Source organism: Monodelphis domestica, chromosome 3 (assembly GCF_027887165.1).
Source record: "Monodelphis domestica isolate mMonDom1 chromosome 3, mMonDom1.pri, whole genome shotgun sequence".
NCBI classification, from domain to species: domain Eukaryota; kingdom Metazoa; phylum Chordata; class Mammalia; order Didelphimorphia; family Didelphidae; genus Monodelphis; species Monodelphis domestica.
The window spans coordinates 286613697-286633637 of record NC_077229.1 but is presented as its reverse complement, the minus strand read 5'-3'; the positions used below and the strand labels follow the sequence as shown (position 1 = coordinate 286633637).

The window sequence follows — 19941 nt, the reverse complement described above, 5'->3', positions numbered from 1 at the left end:
CATGTTTTGCCCCTAAAAGGCCAAAGGTGATACTGGCCCTTTGACCATCTAATGGTTACCATATAAAGATAACATCCATGTATAGATACATCTTTGCATTTTGTTTAACAACTTAACATCTTATTTTCTCTTTATATTTCTTTTAAAATAGTACGTTGGTTTTTCCCACATGCCTCTTATCTTCCACAATTTAATTAAATGGTCTAGGAGAGTTGAAAGGAGGAAACCAATTGAACAAAATCTTCTAATAGCTCTCCCCAGCTATATTAAGCAATGCTACTAAAACATAGAAACTGATCATTTAAGTCATTAAAAATGAGTTACATTCAGATCATTTTTTTGAAACCTCCACCAGTACTGTAATGAAAAAGAAAGGAAATGACAAAAATATTAGGAGACATTTTGAGAAAATTGACATTGTTCATTTTAATTATCTTAAGGAACTAAGGAAAATGAAAATAAAATCATGGGTCATAATGATCAACTATGTAATACTAGATAAAAAGCTGGATTAAATTAAATTGGAAACACACAACATATACCACATCTTCTGGGAGAGCCCACTCAAAGATGGGAAAGCCTATTAATAGATTATATTATATATATGTATATATAATAATAGATTATATATATAATAATAACTTGATTCAGGAGCTCTTCTGACTAAGCCCCTGAGGCTGAGAGGAGTACCTTGTCAAGGTCATATAATAAATAAATATAAATATATATATATATAAATATATATATAATATAAATATAAATTCTTTCAAATCTTAAATTCTGTGATTTTGTGGTTGTCTGAAAATCAACTATACAAGTATAGTGTTTGGAAAAGGTGAAGCTAGACAATAGCTCCAAAGGAAAGAATGTAGGGGTTTGAGTGGGCTGCAAGCTCATTTTATGTAAATTGTCAAGGACAATTTTTATGGTATTTTGTTCTAGATACCACATTTAAGAAGGATTTTGACAAATTGGAATATTCTCAGATGAGGGTAACTTAGGGACTGGACATGAAACAATGCTATATAATTGAAAGAATTAGATATTTAGCTTGGAGAAGAGAAGTTTCACGAGAAAGTGTACTCAGGGCATGTAATAGTTTTCTTATACTATTTTGATGTCTTTCAGATAGAAGATTAATCTTTTTTCTTTGTTCTAGAGGATAGAACAAGAGGAAGCTATATAGAGGGAAATTATATTGAGATATGAGAAAAGATTTTCTAACAATTAGACCTGTCCTAAAGAGGAACTGGGAGGCAGTGGGTTCCACCTGAAAGAAAGGAATGAAAGATACAGGAAAATGCAATGAATTCAAGGTGAAAATATAGGATCTTGGCTGGAGTGCAAATTGAAAGAATGTTCCTGAGTCTCTCTCGGGATTCTGAGAGAGGGAGACTGCTGGGAAGGGGAACTGCCGTCCTGATGGAGCAGTGAGAGAGTTCACAGCTTCTGGACTCTGATCTCCTTGGATCTGGCTTGTAATTTCCCTGTGGACTTCTGTGTTTGACTCCTGTGATCCCGAGATATTCCAGCCATTTCCTAATTGGAGTGAATTCTACCCGTAAAACTTTTTGAAGAAAGAAACCCAGTTTGACTGCCTGAACTGTTACTCAGCCTCCACAGACTTAGCCTGTAACGTTGGTAATCTGGCCATTTTGGTCACCAATCCTGATCTAGACAATGCTATCTGATGCTTTTGCCAAAAATTGTTTTGGAGAGGCTAAAAGACTAGGAAAGCTAGAATAGGATATTTTGGGGGAGTTTTAGAACAGTCAGGGAGGATTGTGAGATAGCACCAAGAAACAGAAGTGGGACTTGTGAAAGTCTCTTGGAGGTGGGTTAAGCATAGTTTTAATAGCCTAGGGATTTCCTTGGCCCTCTACCCTAACCCATTCCTTGATATTTACTGCAATAAACCTCTTTTCAACCTTTTACATCAGTCAGAATGTGTTTTTGAGATCCCCAGGCCAGAGGGTAGCCATCTTGCCTTCATAGCCGAGAGAGGAACAGCGACAGCAGACTTTTTGATTTTACCAACCTGTGAAGTAGCCAAACTTGCTTATTTAAGTTGGTTATTTCACACCTAGAGGAAGGCTTCAGGTGTAGAGGATTTCATTTAGATTTGAATTAAAGTAGATGGTTTCTAAACTGCTTCGTGTTCTTTGTGTGATTATTCTCACACCACTGATGTTGCACTGACTTCCAATTTGTACCTATTAACAAAATGACTAACATGGAAAAAATGTTTTACATGATTGCAAACATAAAGTCTATATAAGGGGAAGTTAGGTAGCACAATGTATGGAGCACCAGACCTGGAATCCAGAGGACTTGGGTTCAAATTTTAACTTAGATATTCCCTAGCTCTGTGGTCTTTTTTTTTTACCTTAGATGATATTATATTTTGCATTTCATATATTATCCAGTCACTTAACCCCCAATTGTATAGCCCTTTCCACTCTTCTGTCTTAGAACCAATATGCTGAGAAGAAGGTACGAGTTTTAAAAAAATTGATAACAGATTCCTTGCCGTCTCAAGGAGTTTGGGAAGTGGAGACAAGAGGGAAGGGAGAGAATTTGTAACTCAAAAAAAAAGTAAAAAAAAAGTGATTCCCCAAATGGTAAGGTTCACACAGCACCTTAGTAAGAATGTATTTTGTAATGTAGAAGGCAAATTCAGTAATCTTATCCTAACCACTGTGGTGTCTGAGGCTTGGAGATCCACACTGGGGTCAGCTGTTTGCTAAAAAGATTTTTGCCAGACTGAGCTTTCAATCTTTAATGGATCCTCCAATGTTATATCATCCAATTAATAATTTTTGGTAATGTTTTATTTTTCTCTTATTATATAAAAATAATATTCTTATAAAGAGTTTTGAGTTCCAAATTCTCTCCCTTCTTTTCATCCTCCCTCTCTTACTTCCTCTTTGTCCTCCTTACTCTGTATAATGGCAAGCAATCTGATACAGATTTTACATGTGTAATCATGTAAAACATTTTTCTGTATTAATTATTTCATCAAATTAATAATACATTCTACTTAGAATTTAAATTTGGTAGGAAGGAATTGTGCCTAATCCTGTCATACAGTGCTTAGAATATTTAGAGGTCATTAAATATATTTCTTAATATCTATGACTTTTTAATAGTGCATATAGCTAAATTTTGGTAGAGGGTTATGGTTGATCATGTAGTGTTCAGAGTGGAGCCAGGAAGACCCACATTCACATTAGTCACTAACACATACTGGCTCTGTGACCCTTCAAAGCTCTCTTTTAACTATTAAAATATTGCTCCAATATTTATATAGTATGTTAAAGTTTACAAAATACTTTACAAATATTACCTAATTTGATCTTCACAATAACCTTGGGAGGTAGGTGCTAGTATTATCCTTATTTTACATATGAGGAAATTTAGACAGAGATTAAGTGACTTACTTGCCTAGAGTCAAAGAGCTAGGAACTAAGATCTTGATTTCTGGTCCAGGCTCTATCCACTGCATCTCTTGGAAGGGAGACCTATCGATTGCAGGGGAGTCACAACCTAAATTCACCTAAGCAATTCTTATATTCGTGAAATCAGATGTCCCTAGGGTGTCTATCCTCTAAACTAAAAATGCCACCAGAAATGAACTAGATTTAATGGCTCTGAAATTCTGTTTTTAAAGTGATTAGCTTTTCTATGTGACAGTTTTGTTATTCTACACCTAGAAATAAGATAACACAGCTCCAATTTCTTGTTGTCACAATATCTGCTTTTTCGATAAAACCTTACATATATTATTCATGTTAATCTTACAACAATACTTTGAGTTAGGCTGTATGGTCATTGTTAGACTCATTTTATGGTTAAGGATGAGCTCAAAGAGGTTAAGTGATTCACTTATAAACTAGAATATGTTCAATGCAGCACTTGAACTCCTATCTACCTAATACCAATAGTGTATAAAGAGATGTGAATGATATGTTATTTGGCTTTGCTTAATTATTTCTGAGGTAAGTTTAGGAAAAGTTTCTATGAGGGAGGGAAGAGTTAAGGGAAAATATCTGTAATGTAAAAGCAAAAGGAAACAATAAAACATTTTAAAAAAGAAAAATAGCTTGGCTCTTTAACAGATTGTGAAAAGAGATTGATGTTAAATTGCAAAATAGAGGAATGTGCCATAAGGCATAGTGATGAAAAATATAAATAAAGAAGGTATAGAAAGCATCAGATGGCAGAGATGGTTTGGAAAAAGATAATCAAGTATAAAGAATTTTTAGGTGATGTATTGCTTAATTAATCTATACACAGACCTCATAAACCTACCTTTATGAAGAGATGCTAAATGGTTCTTCTTCAGATTATATGAGTTAATGCCAGACTGCAAGTAAAAGTTCAAATGTGATTCTTTTAACTCTTAAGAAAGATAGTCTAGTGGAAAGAGCAGTGGGTTTTCTATCAAAGAGAGAACTGGTTTTTCTATTAAGTAAATTTTGTAGATAAATAGATGTTTGACCAATTAACCTATGGGAGGCAATATGACAATAGAGGAAAAGCTCAAAAAATATTGAACATATATTTATATGGTCTGTTTTCCAGTCTACTTTGTCATTCACTAGCTTTGAGCCTTTGGCCAAATCACTTACTTTCTCCGTATCAGTTTCCTCATCCATAAAATGGAGCTAATGATATGAATCCTTGGATTATTGTTGTTATTACTACTAATAATTCAGTTTTATGTAATATTTTATGGATTAAAACTACTGTACTTCTATTGTGAAGTAGACAGTATAAGTACTGCTATCTATGTTCTACATTCAAGGAAACAGGCTATTTGACTTTCCTAAGGTGATAAAACTGCAAATTGGCAGTCAGGAATCAAACTTTGGTCTCCTGACTCCTACTATGCTAACCTACAAGAGAGGTAATGATGGCCAAAGAATTTCATGAACTAAAAAAGCAATAGACAACTATTATTAACTTTACTGTGCTTCTTTTTAAAAATGAAGATATCGAGTTAAATGATCTTTAAGGTCCTTTTGTCACTAAAGAAAGAGTAGTAATGTGAAAATCTCTTAGTTATTGCAATCAAAAAGGAAGCAAAGCCTGGAAATAATTTTATTATATTTACAACATGGTCTGGCTGCATGTGCTAGTTACAACTATATAGTTTACATATTTTACAGAATTAAAATAAAACTACCCTGTTAATCCCTTCCTTCCCTCCTCCCCCACCCCTTAGTTGTTTTCACACAGACAGAAATTGGCTGGCTGTGCAGTTCAGGCTCTCAAGTTTGTTCATTCAACATGAATGATGAGGTTAGGAATGGAAGCATTAATTAATAATAGTACAAAAGGGATTTTTTTCTGCATTATGAACATGGCCATATTGCTTCAGGACAAATGCCTGAAAGATTTCTAGGCATTTGATAAAATATTTTACTTAAACTAGTTTTCAAGGCCCATGGCATGGGCCTAACTTTATTAATTTAAATTGTTAAATATGGGGATAAAAAGTCCTTGTGGCTAAGGAGACAAATATTTCTCTAAGAACTTATTCTACATCATACTTATAAATGAGTTATTTTGGTTCTTTTTGTTGCTTATGCTGTTTTGGGTTAATTTATAGATAATGATAGGTACAATCAAATTAAAATTCATCCATGTTGAATAGTTTCTATATGTTATTCCATGCAATGAACCTTTTCTATTGATACATTCAGCAATAAAGTTCCATTTCCCAGATTATATTAAGCTTATCCTACCTACTTCAGCTCTCGAGAAAAATCCTTGAAGGGGAAATCTAGTCTCAAATGATCTCTTCAAGGAGGAAATTCACTCTCCTCTCCCCCTTTTTTGAAATGTACAGTTTTCATGAACCAAATATGACTATTCAATATTCAAAATCATTCTAAAGAAGAACTTCTCTATTGCAATTTCCTTTCTAGAGGTCCAGAGTAATGTGGCAGGTGAATATAGAATAGGGTAATTACTTGCTGCCAAATTCAAGCATCGAGACAGAGCATTTTCATAATCTTTTAGGGAGACTTGATGGCTTTAGTGACTCTGTGTTTTAGGACTAAGTACCTTTAATACACCTTTGTTGCTTCATTAAAATTCATGAAGAAGAAATCTTCTCTCAAAATGTGTAGCCCAACTCTGCATCAACAGAGGAAGCATGAACTTGGAATGTTCATTGCTAAGTAAAAGGTATAATAATTCAATATTGTGACAGTTAACTTTGATACTTATAAATGTGTCATTAATATTACCAAGATCATCATCTGTAAGGGCCTTATTGCTGGAAGTATTGGACAGTACTGTGCTGTGTTACTCTACGTCGAGATGTCATTGGGGACCCCATGGTTTGGCAGACATGAACGTCTGGACTTACCATTTGGGTCATTTGAATTTCAGGACCCACCATCCCACTGCCACTCATCCCAGGAGCCATGCAACCACCGGTCATACTGCTGTTACTCATGGCAGTCATACCTGGACTTGGGACTACTCTTTCAGCATAAATCACATTATGTGTGTTGGCTAACTCAGCAGGCACACATATGTTTCCTTGAACGGCATAGGCAGGCGCCATCACTGTTTCTGTAACCAAGACATTGGGAACCAGTTGAGGTTCAAAAATAATGGTAGTTGGTTGTACACATTGGTCAGAAGTACTATATGACTCTGTCACTATAATGTCACCATGAATCATGGGATCAGGCATTGCCATTTCTGCCTGGAATCCAGCCTCGGTGAGAGACATTGCGGAAGATTCATTAACAATGTAATTTGTTCCAAGTAGGGGAAGATCCGTAGTGATTGGTATCCAGGCCTGGTGAGGAGATGGAAATGGTTCAATTTCTGTGTCTAAGCAGATTTCGGCTAGAGTTCTAAACTTTGGCCCCAGCGTTTCCAAGTAGCTATCATCCAGGTCATCTACAATCCAACTGCAGCAGCCGATGGAACCCACAGGGGAACCCATTCCTTCATGATCATAAATGAGAAGGCAGTCATTTGCAGGTCGACATTCATCTTCATCTGCATAGGCATAAGCTTTCTAAAGGGAGAGCAAGGACAGGGAATTAGAACTATTTCTCCTTAAAATACCAAACAAGATAAACGTTGATGCTTCTGTTTTTTTTTGCCCAGTGGAATGATGGACTGAGAAACAACGAAGACCTTGGCCTTTCATTTTGATACATTATATTTGCATAAACATTTATGAATGTTTTGGAAATAATTTTAATGATTATTTCTCTATTCTACTTAGAGGCAAAATTCTGACTTTTGGGATTTGTTCCCTTCTATAGCTGAAACAAATTAACATAATCAATATGTTTTCTGGGAAGCTTAAAATATTTGACCTTTTTCCCAATGAAGAAATGAAACAGAGACAGTGTACTTTTGGCAAGAATATTTAACTACAAAATTCTGGGATCTAAATCACCATGTATAGGACCAAAATTACTAATAGGAAAGTTGATGGTCACCTCCATGGCATTATTTAGGTGAATCAGAAAGGCTCACAGACCCACAGATATATTTAGTTGTCTAAAATTTAAGATTAGAGAGTAATTCCTTAGATTTCTCTAGGCATTTCTGCCCTAGTTCAAGTGTGAATGGTGTGGCAATCTCATAGTCACAGGTAGCTGAAAGAACATGGTTCCTTGGCTTAGCATACCAAATAGATATCTAGAAGTTGTGGATTTTTAGGAAAATGAGGAGAAATACTGCTTGGGGATGTAGGAGGGTACTAAGACAATTCTTAAGCCTACCTCAAAATGTTCCTGGAGTTGATTGAGCATTTGGGGATGAAGTTTTTCAGAAAAGACAATGGGTAATCACAGGTTTTCTAAACCAGTACCATATTTGATAGGTTCAACAAAAAGGTATTAGGAAATAGGAAAAAATGAGGTCCTTTTTGATTTTTTTTCATTTTGAAAAACACTCACTGGAACACAGGATAAACCTCAGGGGGCAATCCTTGTAGTAGAACACTGAGGATTTTGTGCTAAATATAATTTCAATTATATTGCCAAACTACTGCTCAATGATGGCATTCCCTGATGAACTCTCACAGTGCTGGCAGCTAATTCCACTTCTAATTGCCCAGTTTAGTGGATATTATCAGCCAGATTCTGCAAGAGTATTCATGGTCATAAATTACATAGACTAGATTAATTCCTCCCTTCCTTTTATGCATTCCCATGAATAATAGAACACTGAGGTGAATTGGAATCTGAGCTGAAATGAGCTTCTAATTAAACAGGTCACACTAATTAAAAGAAACTCAGTATGAATTATTTTGCTGTTTAATGATATGACATTAGGCTAATATAATGATTGGATGGGGTGAGAGCAGGGTTCTTTTTTTTTACTAACATCACAGATATTTAATATTTTCTTTTGGAAGCAGTGCTATGACATAGAAAGAACATTAGATTAGGATTATGGGTACTGTATTCTAGTCTCTGTTCTTCTAACATTTGGGCATTTAAATTATTCTAAAACACTTTAAAGTCTCTTGGCTCTACTTTCCTTATTTTGTAAAGCAAGAAGATTGAATTCAGTGTTCTCTAAGGTTGCATCTAATTTTGTGTATCTCCTCTCAATTTACATTTCTTGACATTATTCAGACTATGAACTATCTAACGTTACTTCTGTTGACCTTGGCTTGCAGAGGGAAACTGAGCAAGGATATTAGTTCAAATGCCTTATTTAAAAAGAGAAGAATTTTTTCAGGAGATGATTTACTGGCAGTGATAGAAAAATCTAAATCAAGAGTTAGACATATTTTAATCTAGTTTGATTTCTTTTGTACATATGTCAGAAACTCCCAAGGTTAAAATGATCATTGACACCAGTAAGTATACTCACGTTTTCCCCAGTTTTAGCCAGAATAATCTTTATAAAAGATGTTAGCAATGAGCTATGTAACTGGACAATGGTCAAATTTCCCTGTTAACAAGGCATGGCCTTGTTTCAAAACAGATTTGTCCCTTAAAGAGGGAAGACACCCCACAACTGACTCTCAACTTTAGCATAGCTCTCAGAAAGAGTTATGACTTTGTTTCTGACTCTTGAAGGAATAGGGGCGCAGGCCACAGACATAAAAAAAGAGAGAATAAGTGACCTGATTAGACTTGAAGGAATGGAAGGGACATAGGAATGGGATGCCCACAGAACTTTGCCTTCAAGGCTCTCTTTCCTGGTGGGACCAGCAGAGGCTTTGTTACATGCAGTTTTTTTCTGTCTTTGTCTCTATAACTGTTGCTATCTCTTGTTGCCTTTGTATTTATGTCTCTAGATATATCTGTCCCTCTCTCTACCTCTCTTGTTATTTGTCTTTTTCTTTCTCCATCTCTCCCTCCTTATATGGCCTCATATTAGTTATCATAAATTAATTCAATGATCTTGTCAGAATTCCTTGTGTATTTATATTTTTGGGGTTATTGTTGAGAACTATAGTCTCAATTAAGTCATTTAAAAGTGAATTTACATGGTTGTATTGAACTAGAAATTCCACCTCGCCTCACTCCCACCAAAAATAAGTGTTACCAAATTCCCATTAAATCCTCATTGTGTTTTTTTTTATTCAGTGAGATTAAGCTCATCACAGTATTCTAGTGGACACTTATTAAAGGCCAAGGGGGGCTAGCTGAAAAAAGAATCACTTCATGAATTCCATACAACATATTAAGTATGTGTTTGTTGAATTGATACCATATAAGCAATTTCCTAGAAGTTAGACTTGGACAGTGTGCAACCATGGCTAGATCAATGACTTCCTGGTCCAATGAGTGAAAGGCTAAAAACAATATTGCAAAAAACACCTTCATAGTTTCTGTCCAGGCATAAGAAGCTGGTAAAACTACCTGCTTGGGAGAAATAATAATGATGATGATACCTTGAATTTATATGACATTTTTGTCTCAGGAGCTCCAAGCAGAGCACATGCTTATTATCTTGTTTAGACTCACAAAATGGAAGAGGTGGTCCTGGGACTGGTATTTATCCCTTTTTTATGAGATGAAGATCAGGCTTAATACCCCAGGGCAGACAGCTAGTCTTTTATGGAATCTCTTGAGTCTTATTTAATCATTCTCACTCTTTCTCCTTCACTCTCCTTCCTGGAGAATACTGCTTTATCATGTTGGATACTGCATTTTTGGAGACCCAAATTCACAATGAGATTCCCATGTGCCCTCATATGATTTTCTTCCTTGCCCTGATTTTTTCTTCTTTCCTCTCCTCTTACTTTGTCTTGTTTTTTTGCTCCCCCATCCCAGCACTGTTGTAATCAAATATTCAAGCCTGTTTTTGCTTATGACACTGATTTCTTGAGTTCTACTGCAAACTATCACGTTCTAAATTCTACAATTTTCTCCTCTTTTGGATTAGCATCTCAGCCTTTGTAAGGGTCCTTCAGGTCTCCCTGTACTAGAAGGCAGATAGGGGAAAAAAGTAGAAAACAGGGGGGGAGGAAGTAAAAAAAAAAACTCCAAGCTGGCATGAGTGGGAAGAAGGATCTTATAGCTATTGGAGTGAAAAAGAGGAAAAACTGGAGGATGAAGTGGAATGATTATTATGGTTTCTTGACTACTCTTGGCATCAGTTGAATAAAAAGTACTAAATAGAATCTTAGAATAATAGCTTGCATTTATAGAGGGACTCGGGTGGTAGTGAATAGAGGGCTGAGCCTGGCATCAGGAAGACCTGTCCATCAAATCCAGTCTCAGATACTGACTGGTTTGGGTGATCCTGGTTGAGTAACTTAACCTCTTTTTGCTTCAGTTTCCTCATCTGCAAAATGGGGAAAATTACAGCATCTACCTTCCAGGGTTGTTGTGAGGATAAAATGAGATAATATTTATAAACCTCTTTATAAGCTTTAAAGTGCTACATAAATGCTGGCTATTAAGTATATATTGGAACAAATACATTATATATGCATATATACATATATATATATATATACGTATTAGTGTGAACTCCTTGAATGACTGATTTCTGTCTTTATTCTTTGTATCCTCAGAATTAACGTAGTGTTGGCACATGGTAGATGCAAATGCTAGTTTGCTTATCTCATTTGATTACAGGAATGTTAGCATTCCCAGGGATGGTGAACATTTAAAACAGTTTTTCTTTATTCTAATGAGAGTTCCATTGAAGCCCCATGTAGAAGACATGATTTAGAACCTCAGTGTACCTCAAGGTGTGTTGTATCTAGTGAAGTGTTTTCTTAGAGAGTTTTTACCATATTGTGCATCATGGTTATCAGACAAACACACAAAAGACCCCAGATCAAGCAGGATAGACCACCACTTATGAACCCCTTCTTGTGTCCGTGAAGGGCTTACCTCAGAGAAGTAGCTGTCCAAAAAAGCCATATTCATGCCTGTTTCTGCATATTCTCTCAGAGTTCCTATGGTGGAACCCCGTCTTTTCACTGCTCCTGCAAGCCCTCCAGCCCCAAGACACAGCGCTGCTCCAACTCCAGTATTCAGCTCAACTCCAGACACCCCAGAAGCGCCTCCTTCAACGGTTCCTCCACCAGCATATGTATTAGTATAGATTTCTGGGAAGAGTATATTTCCATGTTATTTGACTAGAGATAGTTATATGGTTTCATCATCTAAGTACATGCCTGATCCTGATCCTTTTCCTGTTGACTGAGAAAGGTCTGTTGTATGGAAAAATTAAACAGGCAGTCAAGTCACTTAAACTCTGTTTGCCTCAGTTTCCATATCTATAAAAATGAGGATAATCATAGCACATACTTCCCAAGATGGTTGTGAGGATCAAATGAGACAGTTTTTGTAAGTACTTATTTAGCATAGTGCTTGACACAAAAATAATATATAAATGTTAGCTTTGATGATGATGATGATGATGACTTTGAGGTCCCACAGATATTCTATATCTGTGGTTCTATATCTGAGTTGAAATGACACTCCTGCTACTTAATTTGTGACAGGATGTCATTTAACCTATCTGAAATTTTGTTTCCTTATCTGTAAGATGGAACATTGGACTTAGTGATTTCTAATATCTTCTCTAGTCCCAAATTTATGATATTATGCTGCTTTTATCCCAAGTCTTCTTAGGGATCCCTGGTCATAGAGACCAAATGCGCCTCCAATTCATATTAGAACATTAAAGTAATTCAGCATCTATCTACTTCTGCTTGGCCTCTTAAATTCTCTCCTGGTCTAAAGGAGTGAGGAAGGTAGGTAGTGAGCAGTGGTTGGGATAGTGGTCCTGCTGCTTCTCTTTGGGAGTTTATCGAGCTGCCCTGTCTATTTGAGAGGGGTTGTTTATTTGTAAAAAAAAAAAATCTATGTGCGTGTTGACCAAAACAAAGAAAAATTGTGAGCCTTTGGATGCTTTCTAGAAACTTCCACACATTTCCTTTGTCCCAGTGGTGGAGTAAGTAGCTTGTTTTCCATGGGCATCCACCCTTAGAACAATATCCTTTCTCCTGAGAAGGCTGATTTTAGAATTCTAAGGTGGACAGTTTTGGACTAGTTTCCCAATTTGTAGGATCATATAGATAAATGGTTTTATTTTGGAGCTGTGGAATCATCCTCATCTTTCCTAATATTCCCCATTAACCTGAGTGGGTTTTCTAAGGAGTCTTTGGCATGCACATGGCTGGCATGATGGATCTATGTGTTAGTCTGAGAACTTGTAAATTCTTTATTAGAAGGAGCCCCCTTTTCATCTCCCTTTGATATTGTAAAAATGCTACCCTTATTTTTTACCAAGGAGTGCCTTTTTCTTAGAGATTCTCTTCTGTTTCCACTGTGATGTACCCAACTTATATGTACATTTTTTGGTTGTTGTTTGATTATTTCAGTCGTATTCAACTCTTTGTGACCCTATTTGGGGTTTTTCTTAGTAAAGATTCTGGGATGGTTTGCCATTTCTTTCTCTAGCTCATTCTACAGATGAGGAAACAGAGGCAAACAGAGTTGGGTGTTGTGTCTAGGCTCATTCAGCTAGTAAATGACTGAAGATGAATGTGAACTCCAATCTTATTGACATCAGGTCTGTTGCTCTATCTACTGCACTGCCTAACTGACCTTCTTTTGGAATGGAGTATTTATGAGAATTTGAGCTCTTTGAGGAAAAGGACTAGTTTTTTTAACCTTTCTTTGTAGCTCTAGTTCTTAGCAAAGTGCCTGGCACATACAAAGCTCCTAATAAATGTTTGTTGATTGAGAGAAAAAAAATGACCACCCCAAACTTTAGAATTGTTTTCTTGACTGTAGCCTATGATGCATAGACAATGATAAATAGAAGCTTCCTTATGAGTTTATACAGGATACTTCTGTAATAGGCATGATTGTAGGGATTTTCTGATTTGGTAGAACATATATCCCTCTGAATAAAACCAAAGCACAAGGGGAATGGGTGGCTCAGTGGTTTGAGAACCAGGTCCAGAAGCGGGAGATCCTGGGTTCAAATATGGCCTCAGATATTTCCTAGCTGTGTGACCCTGGGCAAGTCATTCAACCCCCATTGCCTATCCCTTACCACTCTTCTGCCTTAGAACCAATATACAGTATTGAGTCTAAGACAGAAGGTAAGAGTTTTTTTTTAAAACAACAACAAAAAACAAATCACACATGCCCCCAAGTTCTATCCCCTTTTTCCATTCACTCAATCACTAAAATTTTATTAAGTGCCTATTATGTGCAAGGCTCTCTGCTAAATGCTAGTGATACAAAAAGAGGCAAAAGATAGTCACTGCCCACAGGGAGCTCACAGTCTAGTGGTTCAAATTCTGATTCTTCTATTTAATATCTGTGTGACTTTCAGAAAATCACTTAAACTTTCTAGACCTCAGTTTCTTCATCTGTAGAATCATGAGTTGGGACCAAATGACCTCTGAGGTCCCTTTCCTATTCTAGACTTATGGTTGTATAATCTCCCCATTAAGCCTTTTACATTTCAAAAAGAACAACAAAGCTTATTATCTACTAACCAGAGGAGTCTATGCGATCCTGTGTGTTGGAGGCTGTTATTGGTACACAGATATTGGAGACATCCTGAAAGGAACAAAAACATCCCTAAAATATTAGTTTTAAAAAAATAAACACTTTGATACAACATCTCCCTTCACAACATTGTTTTATTATTTTTCCTCTTCATCTTTTTTTTTTTTGTGAACTGAAAAGTTGCCACGAAGCTCCAAATGTCCCACTTTCCCATTTCCAGGTATATGAAGGAAAGTAGATTGAAACTCACTCTGTCCTCAGGATGAGCTCCTTCTATCCCCCATGACTGCATCACTCCTTCGCCCCCCTCAGGCACAGGAGCAAAGCGAGTTCCCAAGCCTGCTGGTGCCTTTCGTTTGCAGCAGCACAGGAGCAGTAAGAGCGGCATCACTGGCAGAGAAAGGGATGAAGGATAGTTAACAAAAAAATCTGTAAATTCCAGGGTCTAGCATCATACTAAAAAAAATTAAGGATGAAAGTAAAGATGTAAAATGGCAACCCCCATTTATGTATTTATATATATATGTGTGTATATGTATATACATATATATGTATATATATATGTATATATATATATATATATATATATATATATGGAGAGAGCCAGAGACAGACAGACAGAGAGAGAGACAGAGACAGAGACAGAGACAGAGACAGAGACAGAGACAGAGAAAGAGAGATACAGAGACAGAGAGAGACAGAGAGAGACAGAGAGTCATGGATGGAACTTTAAAACTTCAAGGGCTTAATCAGTCAATCGATGGGCATCCCTTAAATATCTACTCTGTCTCAGACACCATGCTAAGTACAGGGTACCAAGCACAAATAAAACAATCTGCTCTCAGGGAGCTTATATTCTATTGGGATATTAGAGATTATTTCGCATATGAGGAAATGGAAACTCAGAAGATGGAGTGCCTTCTATAACATTGCAGAATGAATTATGGTACATTTGGACAGAATGGGAACAAAAATGTAGGTCTTCTGACTCTTGGTAAAATGCACTTTTCATAAAATATAGTCACCAATACATGTACCCATTACCCTGGGTATACCCATGCATGTTTATGGAGAATGATTCAAGCAAAAATAGAAATTTGGTTATTTGGGGTAACAAAAATGTATTCCCCCTTGATTTATCCTGCCAATCATTCCAATTTTTCATTTTACTCTCTAGACATAGCCTACACTCAGTTTCCTAATATGTTGGATATATAAAACTTAGTACTTTGAGTCCAATTCTTTTTTTTTAAACTTTGTCTTCATTATTTTATGTGTCAGTTCAAAAGGCAGAAGAGTGGTAAGGGCTAGGCAACTGGGATTAAGTGAATGCCTATAGTCACACAGTCACAAAGTATTTGAGATCAGATTTGAATCCAGTTCCTCCTGACTCCAGATCTAGCTTTCAATCCATTGAGCCACCTAGCTGCCCTGGACCCAATATTCTTGCCATTTTACAGTTTTTCAATCACTTGGCATGAAGCATACTATGGTGGAAAGAATCTTGGCTCTAGAGTCAGAGGACCTATATTTAAGTCCCATCTGGGATGCTTACTACTTGTATGACCTTGGGTCACATTTAACTTTCTAGGGATCAGTTTTCTCATCTGTAAAATGAGAGAGTTGTGCTAGACAGCCTCTGATGTCCCTCCTGAGATCTATGATTCTTGGGGGTCGCCATCTTAATATGTGGAAATGGATCAAAATGTATGGAAAAATAGAACCTAGAAAGGAAGTATAATTAATACTAAGGTAGTCACATAAGCTTAAATCCACATAGCACTTTAGAGCTAACACTCTTTTCACAATGGCTCTGTGAGGTAGGAAGTAAAGGAAGTCTTATTCCCATTTTATAAATAAGTAAGTTGAGGCTGAGAGATTTTAAGGTATTGTCCCAAGGATACAATAATAGTGAGTTGAAAAATCTAGACTTGAACCAAGGTTTTCTCATTTTAAGTTTATAGAGTTTCCCATGGTCCCAAGTTTTGTTATTTATCACCAAGAGAGTAAATCTGACAACTCTGCCTTCTCCATTGTGGTCCAAGGGGCAAAGCCAGACTGTCAGTTTCAATATATCTTTTTAACAACAGATAGCAGTGAAATATAGTACTCTTTGTTCTATCTGCTTTGCCATAATTCACTTCAAAAATCATGATGTTTCTCTAATTATAGCTACTGAAATCTGAACACTGGCTTAATGAATACATCTAGGTGGTACAGTGGATAGAGGGCTTGGCCTGAGGGCAGGAAGAAATAGCTTTCTGAGTTCAAATTTGGCCTCAGAGATGCAGTGGCTGTGTGACCCTAGATAATTACTTAGTACTGCTTGCCTCAGTTTCTCATCTGTAAAATGAGCTGGAAAAGGAAATGGTGAACTGATCTAATAAAGAAAATAGGGTCACAAAGAGTCAGACATGATTGAATAACAAAAATAATCAACACTTCATAAAATTTTGTTATATCCTTGAGCACCTTTTTTATTTCTTTTTTAGGGTCTGACCTAACAAGCTTCTGGGGACAATCCAAAAAAAAATTCTGAAGGCAGCTAGATATTTGCTTTGGGAAATTATTTTTCTATTCACAATTAACATAGTGTCATATTATAATAATATGGATATAACTCCTATGTATAAATTATATATAATATATAAAATATAGCTATGTAATACTATAATATACAATATATGATAATATATAGATAATTAGTAAGAATTATTTTCAGAAGAAACATCTGAAACCTCATGTTTAGAGTCTTTAACTAGTTACATGGAGCCTACTGCTTGCAATTCTTTTCACCAAGAAAGGAAGTTTGTAAAAATTGCAGTTAAAAAGTTTGTCATCCACAGTAATAGGATATCGATATTGTTTAAAGTAATCTTTTGCCTGAAATTCTTCTCCTTACACAGTGAAACATATGTGATCATGTCACCCTCTGGTGGCGGGTTCAGAGAAAAAATTAGTATCATCCAGTGTCAGAATTATTCAGTCCAGCATTCTTATATATATATATTTTTTTTTTCAGAATCCTTATTTTATAGGCAGATCACTGAGTGGAGAGATATTAAGTAAACTGACCTACATCCCATAACCCCCAAATTGAAAGTCCAGGATTAGATTCTCACTTCCAGTCCACTGCTAATTTTTCTTAAATGATTCTCTCACAGAATCTCAACTCTAAATCAGATGGTCTTTTGATTCCTGTAGTTAGATTCCCAACTACGTGTGGCAAAACTAATCTAGAATGAGTGATCGTCCTATTCTGGCTTTAGAAAATCCAGTGAAAGTAAGAGCTTAACTGAATACTTACATAGCAGTGTTAAGATACCAAGGACAATCAGACCAATTCCGGCTGGTCCAAGTCCTACATTGCCCTCACCAACTCTGTCACCAGTGACGGTTCCATAATTGTCATCCGTGATTATGGTGATGCTGGAGCCCCCAGGGTAAATGCCAGTTGAGCTGTAGTAAGAGCACATGCGGTTGTCATCACACTCACAGGCTTCTAATTGTATGATCTGTGCTGATTCACAAGTTCTGTCATAGCTGTCTCTCACTAAGATGGGAACTTGGTAAAGTCCAAGTGATAGAGGTTGCGTGGCTGTGAGTATTGCAGAGGTACCTTTTGCAAGGGAGAAGCAAAATAGAAAATTAGTTTTCCTTAATAGAATTACATGATTTTGAATTAGAAGGGATTTTAATAAGACATTTATCTGCACTAGTTTTTTTTTTTTGTTTTTGTTTCTTGTAATAAGTCTACAGCTACCTTGTCCAAGAGTAAGAGGTTTTTTTTTATTCCTTTATTCAAAATCACTACACTTTATTCTTGAATCATTCCAATGAATATTTCTTTTCTCAGGCTATGTAACTCTACGTATTCAGCAAAGTTTAAATGTGGTTGTCAGTTAAAATATTGGGTCACAGGATCTTAGATTTTTGAGCTGGAAGGAGCCTTTGAGGTCACCTTATCCAGCTGCCTCATTTTATAGATAATGAAACTGAGATCCAGAGAATTTAAGTAATTTTTGCTCAAGGTCACACAGGTAAATGGAAGAAAAAAGATTTGAACCCAGAACTTCTGGACTAGGATTAAATATAAACCCAAAGGGAATTTTAAGATAAGCAAGTGTAACACCAAACTAATGAAAACTTATTTATGAATCCAAAACACCAGATACACATATCATAAAAATATGTTATATTCACGGGCTTTGCTATGTAAGGGTTCAAACTATGGCTTTCTGAATATGCTTTGAAAAGAATAAGAGATTTTTAAGTGTTGGTGAAATCTTGTAGGAAGCAATGTGAAAGTAGAAAAAAAATCTGAGTTTAGAATTCAAGATTTATATTTCCTAGTTCTAGATTTTCCTCTTATTGTATGACCATGCCTAAGTAATTTCATCTTACAGTTTCCTTTTCTGGCAAATGACAGATTTAGACTAGATGATTGTGACCATGTTATGATATAACCTCTTCTCATATCAACAGCATTCTTTTAAAACAAGTTAGGTTCTAAGTTGAGAATTAATTTTATTTTTTATAGAGAGGATCAAATATATAATCATTAGTATTATGCATTTTATTTATCATCCCAATCTACTGGGAAAGAATTTTGTTTTTAACACTAATATTCTTCTGGTGATGTTATATAGTTGTAAAATTATGGAATATCATAATTAAAACTGTAGGTGACCCAAAAAGTAATGGGGAGACATATATGTGTGAGGGTATATATATATATATATATACATATACATATATATATACACTTATTGAGTACCTACTACATGCACTATTATATATGTTATATATAGTGTAAATAAGGTGTAACATATGACCAATTTACATACATAAAGTTGACAAAAATTGTCATTGTAAAGATGTATGTTTGGAAAAATAAGGAAGTCTGATCATGTACCAAGAAGAATAATATAAGGAAAATATGAGTGTTAGCTTGGTTTAATATTGAAAAGGCAACCAGGTGGCACAGTATATAGAATTCTGGCCTCGAAGTCAAGAGGATCTGAGTTCAAATTTGATTTCTGACACTATGTAACACTAGGCAAATCACTTAACCCTAACTGCCTTAGTTTCCTCATCTATAAAATGAGTTGGTGAAGGAAATGACAAACCACTCGAGCATTTTTGCCAAGAAAATACCAAATGGGGTTACATTTGGTTGTGACCTGACTATGTTGGACATGACTATGACTAAAAAAACAGCAATAACAATATTGCATGGTCTCAAGAAAGGCCATCATTTCATTGGATGGGTTCTCTGTGGAAGATTTATGGAAAGGCATAGACAAGTGTTGGACATGAAGGCATGGATGGTCTATAAGCCTGAAACACAGACATCATATCTAGTAGAGATATTAGGCATTATAATCTGTACCATTAATGGGAACATTCACGTGGATGAAATCACAGATCCATTGAAGTTTATGTTTACTTTAGCTACTTATAAATTATTGCTACATTGCAACATTAAATCTTTAGGGACCAACTCTCCTCTCACCTTTCTTTTCTCGTTTGTACTCAGAATTCGTATGAGAAATTTTCTGGTAGGAAATTTTATTTAAGATCAATATATTCAGGTTGGTAGGATTATGTGAAATTAAAGTCTCTGGATTTTAAGGAAATGTCCTTAACATATATTAGCATCTATACATTTTTGTATTTTGCAAATGTTCTCTTTCCCCCAAGGGGAATAAAGTTGCTATCACTAAAATTTTATCTTATATTTATTGTGTAGTGTTCACCTCAAACTCAATCTATTGAAAAAAAATCTGTCCTTAAACACCAATGTACTATTAGTGATGTTATACAGATAAAAATTATGGAATACCATAATTAAAACTATGGGTAAACCAAATTATAATAGACTATATATGTACATATGTGTATGAGTATACATATATACATACATATGGAGTTCACAGAGGCTCTTTCA

At 35.7% G+C, this 19941-nt stretch overlaps 1 protein-coding gene across 1 annotated transcript in view; it reads right to left on the bottom strand.

Moving 5' to 3' along the window:
* Positions 1–5097: 5097 nt before the first annotated feature.
* Positions 5098–19941, bottom strand: part of DSG4 (desmoglein 4) — a 52001-nt gene continuing 37157 nt past the window's right edge. The window contains exons 12-16 of the mRNA XM_003340622.4: positions 17299–17610; positions 14242–14381; positions 13979–14042; positions 11349–11566; positions 5098–7045 (exon numbers count right to left, since the gene is read on the bottom strand). Of these exons, the coding sequence (XP_003340670.3) occupies positions 6281–7045; positions 11349–11566; positions 13979–14042; positions 14242–14381; positions 17299–17610 (1499 nt within the window). The 3' untranslated portion in view covers positions 5098–6280. The remainder of the gene's footprint in view (positions 7046–11348; positions 11567–13978; positions 14043–14241; positions 14382–17298; positions 17611–19941) is intronic.